Raw genomic sequence first — 15855 nt, forward strand, 5'->3', positions numbered from 1 at the left:
TCCGCCCCAGACCGGATCCCAAAATACCTACAGAGGCAACAGATCCCAGTGACTCAGTGAGACTCGAATATTGTGTCCGTAGGAGACGATTTCATAAACGAGCGCTCGCTAGGAAACCGTCTCCTACAGACACTATATCCGCCAACAGTAGGCGTCATTCAAACGACAAGGTGACGTCAGACAGGAACTGGGAAAGGAGGAGTTTTTTTTTTTTTAGCTAAACAAGATGGCGTCCCACGATGAAGCAGGAAAGAGATTTCGACACAAATAAAAACACATTTGGAACTACGGCGGTCGTTGTAGCGAGGGTGTCATCCGGACGAGACGTCGTCAACCGAATTTCTGCGGGATAAGGACGGGTGCAGGTTCAGGTAAAAGAGAGGCTCTCAATATCACCAGACGTCCACTCAGTTTGATTTTAAACAGGGGCGGTGGCACAGACAGCACAGCTAAAAAAGCTGCCCCATATATGATCCGTTGGTACCGCGGTCGGTGTGTCGGCTTGCCAAACAGAGCAGTTGTTTTAAAATAACGTCATAATATTCCAAGCCTAGATAGATCTCTATTCCACAAGCTAGATCTTGTAGAAGTGGCAGTGCTCTTTTCGCCATCGAATCGCTTCATATTCATCATGTTCATATGCAAGCTAGTTTGCTATGTTAGCTTATCATATACTATATACTGCTGTTTTAGCTAGTTGCTGATTGACGTGCACACATTCTTCCTGTGCGATGATGCGTGATCGTGATCTTTTATTAAATAGTCAATATTAATTATGATACTGGTGTGTTTGTGTGGACTGGACTGTGACTGTGAACTTATATGGATCTGCATTATTTGTTGTTGCTGTGAGTGACTCACAGCAGCAGAGCCTGTGTGTATGACTGTGTGGCTTACGTTAGCCCTGTAAACATGACCCTCGTATTCATACGAGGGTCATGACGTAACTTCACCCTGGTCTTTGCAGACGCTACATTTACAAATAATTAAAATATATAAACATTCGCATTTCAAATATAAAGTACTCACAAAGTTTCCCACGGGTGTTAGTTAGTAGCAGCGCGAGCGATTAGAATTTCTGCATCCCGCGTTGTTTAATAAAAAGCATTTTTATCCGAGGTGTTATTTTGCCATTGGCTTTCAACTACGCGCCCCTATCGGTCGGGAGGATGGTGGCACTCGGTGTGTTCGATATAGGTACGCTGACCGCCCTGCCAATACAGACTAATAGGCGAGTGCGCTCTCGGTGTGCAACTGTGGATTTCCCAAACGAACCCCGTTTGAAAAAAGTAGCCGGAGAGCTCGGACAAAAATGCATTTTATTAAAGAACGCGGGACGCAGCAATTCTAATCGCTCGCGCTGCTACTAACTAACACCCGTGGGAAACTTTGTGAGTACTTTATATTTGAAATCTGAATGTTTAAATATACGGAAATCTTGTAAATGCAGCGGCTGCAAAAAACAGGGCAAAGTTACTGCATGACTGTCATGATAATTATCATGGCAGTCATGTTCCAGGGCTAGGCTTACGTAAGCACTTTCATTAGCCAGTAGACTTATTCAGTTATTATAAGACACAATTACAATTGATTGATTGAAAATTGTATTAACAGTTTGTAGAATGGGTGCAGTTCAAGGAAAGTACAGGTCAATTACTCAATACAAAATCTGCTAAGACGATAGCCCCTTTCGGGACCCTACGTAAAACTTTTTTGATATTTTGTTGAGTTTTACGTTGGGTCCCTGCTCGCTACTGTACTTTCGTATGGAAATTCCTATTTGCGGAAATGGAGATTCTCTCTAAAATAGGACCCGCGGCATGTGACGCCATTATTTTCCTTGAGTTATTCTGAATTCGGTAACTTTAAGTAGCTATACATCCAGCTGCGAATATCTCCTGTGGCGCGGAAGCCGTTAAGTATTTTTAATCTTTGTTTGACCGATTTGGTCGCTTTATTTCTTCTTGTTTGTTTACCGTTTATTGTACCGCCTCCCGGTGTGCGGTTGGCTTGTGAGGCTACGTCCCTGCCTCTGATCTGCTGTGTCATAGCTATAGCGCCACTAGCTAGCCAGATAGGCGGTACAATGAGGTGTCAATAAACAAGGAAGGAAAAGAAGAATCCAAGCTTCCAAATCGGGCAAACATATATTAAAAATACGGCTTCCGCGCCACAGGAGATATTCGCAAAGGTATGTATGTGTACTTATACTTTACATATTCAGAAAGCCTCATACTGAAGAATATCGTCAAACAGCGCGGGGAGGCGTTTTAACATGTAAACATGAGCCAGTAAATGTTTTAATCAGGTGGCATGGACGACGTGGAACAGGACCCAATGCACTGGGTCGAACAAATGTCAGAAACTTCAGTAGCATTTGGGTTCTGCTTGGAGGGCTACTAAGACGATAAAACAGGAAAAAAGCACTAAGACAGTAAGACTTGTTTACATAAGGGTCCTCCAAACACCGCGTTTAAAATAAATTAAAATGTTTGAACCAGTTTGACACAATAGAAATTAGTGTGGCGTTTGACTATTATATCACATTTACTTCATCTTCTCAATCATTCTCAGTGTTATAACATTCACTTCATCATCTCAGTCATTCTTAAGAATCTTAACAGGCCATTGTTAAATTGCTAGTTAAAATGAGCTTAAGTTGTTAGCCTTATAGTAGTTGCTTTGGTTATGAGCATGTACTTTGTACTACATACACAATACAATATATGACGGGTTACACAATGCACTATTTCACACAGTCCACATAACAAAAAATGTTAACTATAATGGTGAACTATTAAATATATGCTTTAAAAAATAGTTTCAACTGAAGTGCATGTTAACACGGCCATTAACAACATTGAAACATATTGTTGGGTTGATGGGATACTGTAGATTGCTTAAAGAGTGGTTTTATGAATGACAAACACTGATGGCCAATCAAAATCCACCCTAATGTACACTACAGTGTGTCACATATTCAACATATTACTCAAGTTCAACATGTTTGTTTACTGAACATTTGGTGTTTATAATCAGTGGATACTCGCATCATGGTCACCATCTTGGTGTGGAGTGGACAGCCCTTCATTTCATGATGGATGAGACATGTATGATTTTCTGTGGAAAGTGGTTTCTCTGTGAGTGATGCTGGAAATGGTTGCACATTAGGGTGGCGGTGGCTCAGGGGTAGAGTGCCTGAATGGTAACCGTAAGGTTGCCAGTTCGAACCCGGGCTCCCCCAGAGTTACTGTCGAAGTGTCCTTGAGCAAGACACTGAACCCCTAATTGCTCCCGATGTGCTAGTTGGTGCCTTGCATGGTTTCCGCTGCCATCGGTGTATGAATGTGTGTGTGAATGGGTGAATGTAATGCACAATCTCTGTAAAGCGCCTTGGATAAAGGCGCTATATAAATGCACCATTTACCATTTACCACAAGAACAGGAGAAAATATTTAAAAGTATCAACAAATATAACACAATATAACAGTAATATAAAAACAGCATATCAAACTATAGAGCAGGATATCAAGAGTGTACAGAACGGAGCATTAAATGCCATGGAGAAAGAAATTTGTCTTTAGTAAAGATTTTATAAACCTCCAAGGACTGAAATGTGAAGGGGCAGAGTGTTCCATATTCTGGGGCTGGCCACCACAGAGGCTTGGTCACCTCTGGTCTTGTATTTAGTTCCGGACACAACCAGAAGCGACTGGTCAGCTGAACCACAGGGCTCTGGCTGGGATGTGTGGCTGAAAGAGTTGAGATAAATATGGTAAATATATGCTGTAGCTAACTCTGACCCAATGGTTGTGTTGGCCCCTGTAAAATGAAATGCGGACCATTTAGGAACAGTGGTGTCTCTGTATTGTAATGTCCAGTAATAACGGGACATGGTGTGACGATCATGAAATAATAACCATATTATAACACCTTAGTTGATTCAAACTGGTGTGGTGTTAATAACCAAAGAGATAATGGCATGAAGAAGAAGTAAAAAGAAAAGGCACTTTGCAATGTTCCTTTTCCATAATCTACATGACTCTGTGACAATTGAAGTATACCATCTTATACTTTGACTTGGATTGTTAAGCCAGATCAGTTCAGATTGTTGAGCACAGAGAATGCTTCCACTGTTATGGATCTGTTTTGGACCTCAAATGTCACAAGATGCCATGTCACCAAATCTCTGTCTAAAGTTCTTAATCTTGCCCTGTGACATTGAATTGTTGAACCTCATGTCATGTTGTTTTCATTGGGCGAGTTTTAAGTAATATGGCATTGGCATTAGTAGATTAATTCTGACACTTCATGTTGAATGGGTGGCAGCCAGGAAGACTTATTTGATACATTTAATATGTCTGTCTAAATACTGGCCAATATATTTAGAATTCCTAAATGAGAAAGACACATTTTAAGAAGTGAAAATGTGATGTCAAAAACCTTTCTTTTGTTCATTGTTGCCTTTCAATCATAGACTGTAAAAAATATGGACAAAGCGTTCCCCGGGTCTAACATGAACGTAAAATGAAGCCTGTAATGATATGCTAATTCCTGATGTAAGTCGCCATCTTTGGTACCAGCTGGCCATTGGCTGGCTCCGTTTTGTATACCAGCTGGTCATTGGCTGCCCAGACAACGAGGCGGGACTTCCCCCCTTCTTCTCCGTTGGTTTTTATTTTGACTCGAGTGGGAGGGGAATCCCGATCATAGACTGTAATGGTAGCCACGCCCCTCAGAACATACGCGATGGTTTTTTTTCTTTATGGTCATTTTTTTAATTAATGGGACCATAATTTTCCAAAAAGAATATTATGACATTAGAAATGAGACTTTAAACTAGTGACTGGAAGAAGAAAGTATTCATGACCATGTTTATTAAGGTAATACAGTCTAGGTGAAGTTGGGCCAAAATACATGGGCCTCTATGGAGCTATGGGGCTTTTTGGGTCCGGTCCAGCGCCACAACAGGCCATTATATGAACTACCGATTTCAAATGAGGCTTCACGAAATATCTGGCTGACTGCCCCCCTGCTTTCAATACGTGACATTTGGGAGCAAAATATAAATGTTGGTGTTTTTCTACGTCTAGTCTACCACTGTGTGACTGTGTGTCTATAATCTTTTCAGCGTCTCTAAATGGCTGCGAGGAAGTCTGGATCAGATACCCACAACAATGGTGAGTGCCTGCCTTTTACTTCCCTCTCTGATTTATGCCAACTTACACATATCTGCTAACACTGGTATGACTTGATAACTTACATTCTTCTAACATTTGTTGAAACAATACAACTACAACGTTCTTGCCCCCTACCTGCCCAACCTTACCATTACATGTATTTGACCTCACAGGACCCATCAGCTACCTTGATGAAGTTCCCTTTAAGATCAATGACAAATTCCGCTGCCCAGCCAAAGTGGGATTGCCTGTTGGCTTCTGCTTACCAGACTGTGACTCTCTGCTTGCTGGCATGCAGGTTAGTCTCTGGACTGTCATACTGTCATGTCATGGGATGCCAGGTGCAGGTGCACCTGTCTAAAGTTTGGAATGTTTGATTAACTGCTTGACAGGAACTACACCCCAAATTACTGATGCACAAGCCAGTCTTTAAACAGTTTCAACCTGGTATCACACATTTTTCTAAACAATAATGGATCTACAAGCTTGTAGATCTGCTATTCATTGTTTGACAAAGTAAAACAATAGGGCTTAAGTGGTTCATGACTTTTGATTATTTTACATACTATTGATAGTTTTTCAAGTCATAGAAATTTGCCTAAAGCGCAACTAAACTTTGGTAAAGGTTGGGGTTGTTACCTTGCCATGATGTAACTCCAAATACACGATCAGGTGTCTGTGAGAGACCTCTGGGGCACGAGCGGCGCAGCACCTCTGCCCCTCGGCGCCTGGAGATCGGCCTCTGAACAATGAGAATTCAGTACCACTTTGCACACATGCAGGTTGTTTTACATTTTTAATTCTGTTTACAACCACACCAACAGAGATCTGGTTTATAATACCTATTTCTAATAATTTCACATCTGAAACGGACTGTTATCTGTATTTCATTTATCAAATATCAAATTAAAATGTCTGAAAAATACACGGTCACACTTATTATAGCACACAAAGAAACGCAAACAAAGTGTATTCTGCCAGTGTATGAAATAAATTATACTTTGGTCTGGCATGGCCGTAGATAAAAATGACACGTATATCTGGGTTATTATGTGTAATGATTTATCCACTCTACAGTATGACTTCTCTCTGGAGAGGCGAAGTGTGCGCTGGGGCATGGAGCTGGCACACGCCAGGGCAGCAGAGGCCAGAGCAGAAGAGGCCAGACAGGCCAGACAGGAGTCAGAGAACAGGGAATGTCTGGCCCAGGACACAGAAAAGAGACCACAGCCTGCTGCAGAGGACCATGACCCCCCACCCCCAGCGATGAACCCCGTTCTCGCAGGGGTTCTCAGCCATAATGCCATTCTCACTCCCCTGCCCGCCCCAAGCCTTGGCCCCAGGAACGCGCAACCCAGCACTCCCCAGTTGCACAGCCTCAACCTGGCCGACTTCGAGCGGGAGGAGGACCCGTTCGACAAGCTGGAGCTCAAGACTCTAGACGACAGGGAGGAGCTCCGCTGCATCCTCCAAAGTCAACCACAGCTGCCACCCCCGCCGCCTCCTCCTGCTGCGTCCCCACCTGAAGCCACCCAGCTTGGGCCAACGTCACGTGGTGACAGCCCCTCTCCTCCCAGCAGCACCAACACCAGCCTCCCAGCCAAAACAGGCTTCAAACACAAATCAAATGGGATTGTTGCCTTGCTGGACATGGACAGAGCGGGGCAGGAGTCAGACGATCGGCCTTGCAATATCCGTTCTCTGACCTTTCCCAAGCTTTCGGATCCCGGCGACTGTGACCCTGCTCCTTTAGGGTACAGCCCACTACAAGTTCCTGTCCCTTCCCATCGACGAAACCTACCGAACAGCCCACCAGCCCTGACCAAGACCCGGGTCATTGTTGCCCCGGAGATTCAAACCCACATCAACAATGGAGCACAAAAGCAGGTGAACAATGAGCCTGTACCACATGTCTCACAGATGGGATTTTATACAAGAGATAATTCAATGGGGAACTAACCTCGCATCACCAGGCTTTCCACCGCCTCGGAGGAAAGCCTGGTCTCTGTTTCAAAAGTCTGTATGATCCGGGCTTGAGCGGATGATGTGGTTACGTCATGTTGTAGTATTGTTTTGTAGTCGCCAGACAGGACACCAGGCAGAGGCAACTTCCTTTTTCCCTCTCAATAAAAGCTACAGGCTACGAGAGCTTTTATTAAGAGGGAAAAGGAAGTTGCCGCTGCCAAGGTGTCCTGTCTGGCGACTACAAAACAATACTACAACATGACGTAACCATATCATCCGCTCCCTCTCGGATCATATACCGAAATGAAATGGTGCCCAGGCTAATGGGGAACAGGTAATTATTGGTAGCTAAATCCTGACAGGGTGATTAGACACCCTGAAGGTTTTTATTACTCAATCATGACCTGCTCTCCATTGATTATCACACTTGTTACACGGCTACTTTAATTAATCCAATCAAATTGACCCAAAAGTAACAACAAAACAATTTAAGTTAAAAGGATTTCATTGATTACGTTAATGACAGTTGTCATTATGCCAGGTGCATCCAGTAGTACAACGTGGTCAACTCGAAAAACAAGGGGAAGTGTTGATTAAATCTATTAAGTCTATTTCTCGCTTCAAATGTTTTCAAACCGTGTACTGTTTAGCTGAAAAATACATTTTGTGTTTGTTTACATGCCGGCAATGTTGGATACGGCAAAAAAAATCTAGCCGTGCAGATTTTTTGTGCCAGGTGCTCTGAGTCTTGAGTTCAGCTGTCATTATTCAAAACTAACAGACAGATGAATTTACTCAATTCAGTGATGACCAATCAAATAAAGCAAGTTATAACCACATTAACCCTGAAGTCCCTATTTTGGGCAAATTTTTTAAAAATATATTTTTTTTATTTTATTCGTTCTCTTTTAATGCTGAAATAGCAGATCTATAAGCTTGAGCTGTGTGTGTGAGCTGCTATTTTTTTAATCTTTTTTTTTATAGATTTTTTTAAATTTAGCCAAGTATTCAGGTGGTTAGTCTTTGATTACAGTGTATAAATCAGCTGTGTATAAATCATAGTTACTCATGGATGATTCTTTTACAACCACAGACCATCCCAGGCCCTGCTGATCTTCCATGTGGTGATGCTTTGCTCAGCATGACACCCAGCGAGCGCCAGTGTGTGGAAACCATTGTGGCCATGGGCTATTCTTATGAGGGAGTCCTTCGGGCCATGCAGAGACAAGGGCAGAATGTGGAGCAGGTGGGACTCCACACAGCACCGAAATCTTGAGTGCTAACAACCTTGTTGCTAATAATTCATGTCATATTTGTGGTATTTAAATAATCCATTCTGCGTATAGGGCACAACAAAATCACACACAAAAACAAACAAAAAATTGTCATGTCAACTGTGTGTATTATGTGTTGCATATGGGGCTGCTGTAGTGAAAACCAAAAAAAAGTTATATCTTATTCCCAGTCCAATTGAATAAATGTACTGCATGCACTGCAGTTTTAAGCGTTGACTGAGTATGGGCTATGGGAATCGACCAAAGTCTGTACTGTACTACTAAGCAGTGGTGTCATGCTCGTAAAATGCAGTACCACACCGTGGTACCAGTAATTTTGACGTGCATGTGCAGGATCAGAACAGAGCGGTGCATGTGTGTGCACGCTAGAAGAACGTGTCCCGACGCACCTAATCAACCTCGCATCACCAGACTTTCCAACACTCACCAAGTACCCAGTGGTCTAGGTTTACGCCGTGTCGAATGGCTACTACTTTGCATAACAACAGGACAGCTTTAACTGTGTTTATACCTGAGTGCACGTAGCCTATGACGCGTGACGTCATTCAAACGCTGTGGTACCAGTAAAAAAAACACCATGACACCACTTCTAAGACCATATGGTAACTTATATAATTACCATGTCAGGTGTACAGATATGTTCATATAGGACTTTGTAGATGTGAAATAAAGCAAACTATTTATTCTGATGGCAAACTAGCAGAGACAGACATGCTCTGGTGGGGACAGGTTCATGTCAAATACATGGATTTAAATTATGACCTTAAATTATCCAGCTAGATCATAAGACTTCAGGCAAAGGCAATTTATGACCTATGCCATTCACAACAATAACTTTGAATATTGACATGCAAATGTTCTGTACATGTTATCAGCTTATAAATTTGTTATGAGTTCTCTTAAATGAATACTGGGTCTAATGTGGATCAGTGTATGCCACATTGCCACTTACTGTATCTCTACTGTGGTGTGAGAGATTACCTCCAGATGGACACATTGGACAGGCAGTCAATCTCACATACAGACAAACAAATGCCCTCTTATACTCTTAAAGACAGACGGCTAGCACCATAGAGCCACACCATAAAACTCCTTACCACTAAAATACTTTATCTCACACAGATAATGATTTTAAGATTACATAACGACACGTGTGTGAGACGATTTCTGCTCTGTCACATGGTTTAACCTGCATGCATGTTGTGTCCCAGGTGCTGGACTATCTGTTTGTCCACAGCCGTCTGTGTGAGCGGGGCTTTGATTCCAGTGCCGTTGAGGAGTGTCTGGAGAGGTACCAGTGCTCGGAGGAAAAGGTTTGTCCACTTGATCTTTGGCTGAAAAAGAAAGTAAAGTTTTAAGAAGATATACACAAACTTAAAACTGAAATCAAGTGTCTGCATAGCCTGGGTTGCTACTGTTTTCGTCATACTGTACCTAGACCACACGACTTTCAAATTAAATTATATATAGCAGGGGTCCTCAACTAGAAATGATGAAGGTCCACAAATATTTTTTTGAATAAGACCGAGGTCCGGTCCCATGCGCGGCGTCCATCGGAGAGCGGGGCTCTATGCCCGTTTAGTATGGTCAAGCCAAGCTTATACAAATCAGATCGCCTTCCACCCAACCAATAATGGGGTGCAGAATGCAGGCCCGGAGTGGAACTCCAAATCAGGCCGGGAGTTATACGCCCTGGCAGGCCACACTGCGCGCGCGCATAGCGCGCGCCAGAATTTTGGGGGCCCTTGGGGGACATTTTGGGGGCCTTTGCAGCAATTTCACATGAGAAATGTACCATCTGATGTTATTTATATTATTAACTTTTTTTTTTTTTGGTGGTCCGCAAAGAGGTGGACCGGACCGCGGTCCGCCAGTTGGGTACCCCTGATATATAGGGTAGGGGGCACGGTGGCACAGTCTGTAGTGCTGTCGCCTCACAGCTAGAATGTCCTGGGTTCGATTCCCGCTGGGGACGCTGTGGGCGTGTTCTCTCCTCTGCGTCATCAGTGCCCGTACTCGAGGCGGGGTTGGTGAAAGGGCCTTTCTGTGTGGAGTGTGCATGTTCTCCCCGGGTACCTCACAAAAAACATGCAGTGATCCTGGTCTCTAAACTCCCTTCTCCTGGTCCAGACAGGAAACTCCCCCCTATCAGGTAAAATGAAGCAGCTTGGACTCCTCATGCATAAAAGGAAGCATGTGGTCAGTTCGTCCCCCCCAGAGGAAGTGTAATGCCCAGGATTACATTAGAAAATTGACACTGGGTGGAAATAATGGGTTGCAAAATCGTGGGATAAAAATAATAAATAAGATTATATATAGACAATTCACAAATTGGATTATGTGGTATTTTTGTGCACCAGTAGAAGTCATTTGAACTGGTGTATGACAACTCTTACTTATTTAGGAGTTTTCTTTTCCTTTCTCTCCAGGCCTTGGAGTTCCTTGAGCTTATGTCAAGGTTCGGTGAAATGGGCTTTGAGCGAGAAGCCATTAAGGAAGTGCTGCTGGTCCACAACAATGACCAGGACAAGGCTCTGGAGGACCTGATGGCCCGCGCTGCAGCCAGCTGAGTCCAGCCAGCTGAGTCCAGCCCCCTCCTTCTGCCCACCCTATCACACTTTGTCCTGCCAGAGGAACTAAGAGACCCCCCCCCCTCCCTCTGTGCTTAAAGAAATTATATATCTGCACTTCTGAAGGACCGTGTGCCTTCAGTGGAGGGTGTCAAAATTAACAGTACTTGTGGTATTAATTTTTTTGTATAAAAATACTGGGATTCAGTTCTAGATTTGGTACGCAGGAGATCCAAGGATGGGTTCAAGGACTCGTGAAAAAGGGACTCGAGACTGTGACATTTTAGAGCATGTGCTTATCGGCGAACTCCATGAAGGAGTCAACGGGCTGCGGGGCTGATGTGTGAGGATCTTGGAGCCAGGCAGGCCCATAATAGGGAACAGTTTGAACACTGATACTCCCAAGCCAACTAAAAGCTGCCATCTTCCACTGCCCAGTGCAGATCCGCAAAATAAATGTTGAACAGGACAGGGGAACCCCGGGATGGATGGTTCCCTTAACAATGGATGGGCTAATACCAGAATATACAAATCTCAAAAAGGGCACCATCAACAGACAGAGAACCAACTCCCAAGAAGTGCCCTCTCTGTCGTGGCGACCAGCTATTTCTAGTCCTCTCTCCCTGACTCACTGTTCCACTGCTTTCATTCACTTTGCCTGTCTGTACCGAGGGGCCCTTTTTTCATGTCACTTTAGAGATTATTTTCCTTTTGCTTTCGGTTTGAGGAACTGCATAATCGATCCATAAAATCATTATAATTGTGAACTTGTAGCCTATATGTTACTGCTGCCCCGGTAGGATCTTAAACCTTCACTGGACATATGTCCCAACACATACAAACACTTCACTGGATCAAGTACTGCACAGTCGAGCTAAGTTTTATAGTTTATTTAAAATACTACGCTAACATTTTCATTTAAAATTGGAGTGCTTGATTAAAGTACAAACCTGTATGATAAGCAAAATAACAGAATCAGTTTGGATTGTCATGGGTTTTTAAATTGTAAACGTGAGTGTGAGTGTGAGTGTGTGTGTGTGTGTGGGGGGGGGGGGGGGGGGGGATTGGCAGTTGTTTTGTGACAGCCCTACAGTGCAATAGAGACATTACATAACATGAGTGACAGTAAATGTTGGGAGGTAAGATATTGTTTTCAGGCCTTGCTGGATATGTGAAAAAATACATTGATTTCCCTTACTGCTGTCATTTATTCCCTTTTACTGTAGTTATTGGACTTCATACAACACAAACTAATTTAACAATATTAACTTTTGTTTGTTGATTTGTCAAATATTCTTAGTTGGGGCTTATATGACCTTGTGGTCCCTTTTGTCCAACAGTCTGCATTAAATAATGGATAATATAACATTCAAAAGAACCCAAAACGTATATCTGTCTGCTGTCGGGCAGAAACCACCAAAATGTTCATTTTTCAGGAAAATGATTAAAAAAACAGGTTTTGGCCGAGGCACTTTTTAATACTTTTCATTGGTTTCATTTCAGTATTCTTTTTAAACCAACACCATCAAAAACCTGAAAAATGGAGTTTGCTAGTTTCTGCCGGACAGTGACGATATATAATGATGTAATTACTAATTCTGTGAAAATGAAGGATAGATAAAATCCCACAGTGTTTTATCTCAGTGTGGTATACTATACTATCAACAAGGATTGTGTCAGACGGTACTAGTTCAATGCTTTACAGTTATTTCACCGCAGGGGTAAACGTGACTTAAGAGAACAGGCATTCTGTTTGAAAAGCATGCAGTACCTTGTTCAAATGTCCAAAACCAGAAATTCTACATTCAAGCAGCCAGTTGGATGAGAACATGGGATGAATGATCATAATGTTTATTGAGCACTATTCGCAGATCACATTTTGATTGTTGGTGTACCACTCCCACCAGAGGTAGTGGGCACAGACTTATAGCTATGTAGTGCCATATTGGATGACTCCATGATATATCCCTCCACCAGAGACGGAGGCACATATATATAAATATATCATAATGGCGTGATCCAATCACTCACATAACTGGATTCCTACGACATTGTAACGCTTTAAACATGTTTTTCCTTTTTGGCTTTTTGACTAGACTATTAGGCACTCTTGGCACAAAATATTTTCAAATGGGGGTCTGTGGTCAAATACATACTATACATTTGGGGTCCTTGACATGTTTTAGAATCATGACTGTGCTAAGGCATTTGCAAATGAATGGCCATCTGTCTCCCTGGTGAAAGCAGGTAATGCATAGTTGAGTCAGGGTTTTTTTTCCAGCACCTGATGACAAACAGACAAGCCTCTACAATAGCTTTGCAAAGCAGCAGACTCAACTAATACGTCTTTTTGTTTGAGGTGGTGCAGAACATTCATGCCACCCATACAATTTAATGTTCAGAAGCAAGCACTGATCCCACTGTGTTTTACCATTAGGCTTGTAATCTGACTAATGGTCTAAAAAGGATGAGTTAAAGATTGAATAGGATTCCATACATTTTAAATTGTTCATACAGCAACTGTGACTGCACAAAACATTGCTGCTCCTTGCTGCTTCCCCTTGGACACCTGAAGCTGAAATAGAATCAACGTGAAACACATCTGAGAAATGCAGATTAGTGATTTAATTGGAATGCCTTCTATCCATTTTTCCATGTAATCCACAAGTCGTACAAAACCATAAAATCCTGAGTGTTTACACTCAGGGTTTTGTGGTGTACTGTATCGCCGATCCTCTGTCTAACATGTCCATACTCTGAGACTCGGGCATCTAATGAAAGGAACCTTTAGCTGTCTTAATGGTATGTTACAAGGGGTGTGACTGTTGTTCCCACAGGCTCCTGAAATGTGACTTAAAATGTTCAGTTTCCTTGTTGTGAATCATTTGGAGCTTCCACATGATTAAATACACATCTTTTTCAGTGGTGTGGCGTATCATTTTGCCAGTGCTAAATGGTTTGTCTTTTGTTTTTGAGGGTGGATGTTTCGCCTTGAACAGCATCAACAATCGGTCAACTGATATTCAAATTTTAAGTTGCTGAAAATGCCGTATATGGATTCATCATTCTCTGTGGCCTGTAAAATAATTACCTTCACACACTCTTCCCTTCCCACCTCTACAGCAATGGGTATTGCTTTAGTTGTATAAATGTTGAGAACAATGCAGAGGGACCATAGTTCTACCACCAGGCATTGTCAGTGGCAGCTACAGCCAGAAACATTGAACTGAGTGAGTCAGTCAGCAGAAAAAAGGGGAAAAAACTACAAAAGTAATGGCGTCAACATAGCTTAAGTAACTCACATGACCCTACATTTGCATCATCCAATAATCATGTTGATTTTTCAGCCGTAGTGCACAACTAGCTGTTTTCTGTGACCATGCCTTTTACTCTTAATGCTGCTGAGATGCAATTTCATCTTGTGTCAGCCAGGCCAGCAATGTGTTCGATGTGTGTCCCTGAGCAAGACTCTTGACCCCTAAATTATCCCTGAGCGCTAGGCATTACAGGACTGTAACTCCTGAGGAGTACTCTCAGAGTTATGGGTGTCCATGAAAATAAATAAAAACCGCTGTCCTAGTGGACTCCTAATGTGCCATACATAGTTTCAAGGTAAATCAGTGTCATACATATTCTGAAGAAAACCTGGACTCCTGGAGACTGAGGGCTCTATTTTTGTCAATGCTAAACCCCTTATCCCTTAACTACTATTTTGAAAAACATTTTTGAATTGTTAAAATAGCCAGCTCACAACGTGTTGATGTAGATTGGCTATTTTAACTATTCAAAAATGTTTTTCAAAATAGTAAAAAAGACAAGTAGTTTAGGGATAAGGGGGTTTAGCATGGACGGAAATAGAGCCCTGAATCTAGAATTTGGCACGGACAATGCCATGTCTTGCCACGGACACATTTGTCCATGTACGGACATATTGAGGACCCCTGGTGTAGACCGATGACACAATTTGTGCTCAAATAACCACATGCAATTAAACGTGTATATCATTTAAATCATTTATATCAATTACATGCACATTTGAGATGTCATTATATGCATGTCACTATATAATTACATATGCATGTTTATTTGCACAGCATTACATGTGCATATATTTTCATATAATTAAAATAGCCTACATTTAATTAAATGCAAATTGCTAAATATAGGCCTAGGTGCAAATCATCCGTAATATATTTGCATATCAGGCACATGTTTATGTGCATGTTGTTACATGCAATTACAATCATACAATATTAGAAAAGGCCAGGGTAAAATAAGTAGGCCTATAGGCCTACTTCTTTTCAGCGCTTTAGACTTATTGATTGAATATTTTATTAACTGTTTTAAAAAAGGGTAGAAATAAGCCCTATTTTAGATTATCTTTTTTTCCTTTTTTTAACAAAATTATCAAGCACTTCCGTATCGTAGCTGTGACGTCAATGTACAATCCTTGTTCATCTTGACTCGGGTTACGCCGGTTGCCATGTTGGCTTTTTATAAGCGACTTTGGACTTGTTCCTCTAAATTGCTTGTGTAAATAATTTGTAGTTGCCGGTGCGGTTTTTTGGGGCTTGTTTCCTAATGATGTTACATTTTCATTGATTGATTGATTGATTGAAATATTTATTAACAGTTTGTAGAATTTACAGTACATTTTAAGCACAAACTCAATACAAAGACTGTTAACTGTGAGTGGACGACCCAATTAAGCATTACACTTGTTTACAACAGGGTCCACATTGTTCAATTCATCAAAAGTCAAGTCAAGGAACCCCCAAATTATTGATATTAATATATTTGTTTGAGGACTGCCATCTGAAAACATGTTTAATTTAATATGCCAAA

At 42.0% G+C, this 15855-nt stretch overlaps 1 protein-coding gene across 1 annotated transcript; it reads left to right on the forward strand.

Moving 5' to 3' along the window:
• The first annotated feature begins 215 nt into the window (after positions 1–215).
• ubap1 (ubiquitin associated protein 1) lies at positions 216–13880 on the forward strand. Its single transcript, XM_083772135.1, has 7 exons — positions 216–371; positions 5132–5180; positions 5354–5478; positions 6258–7067; positions 8239–8391; positions 9652–9753; positions 10870–13880. The coding sequence occupies exons 2-7, from the start codon at positions 5141–5143 to the stop codon at positions 11008–11010; spliced, it is 1371 nt and encodes a 456-aa protein (XP_083628261.1). The 5' UTR covers positions 216–371; positions 5132–5140; the 3' UTR covers positions 11011–13880.
• The last annotated feature ends 1975 nt before the right edge of the window (positions 13881–15855 follow it).

The sequence above is a fragment of the Protomyctophum parallelum genome, assembly GCF_964188405.1.
Source record: "Protomyctophum parallelum genome assembly, chromosome: 8".
Lineage (NCBI taxonomy): Eukaryota > Metazoa > Chordata > Actinopteri > Myctophiformes > Myctophidae > Protomyctophum > Protomyctophum parallelum.

Coding starts and splice junctions, on each gene's coding strand:
- ubap1 (XM_083772135.1), top strand. CDS start 5,141: ATGGCTGCGAGGAAGTCTGGATCAGATACCCACAACAATG. Junction 7,068..8,238: donor ACAATGGAGCACAAAAGCAG/GTGAACAATGAG, acceptor TTACAACCACAG/ACCATCCCAGGCCCTGCTGA. Junction 8,392..9,651: donor AAGGGCAGAATGTGGAGCAG/GTGGGACTCCAC, acceptor GTTGTGTCCCAG/GTGCTGGACTATCTGTTTGT.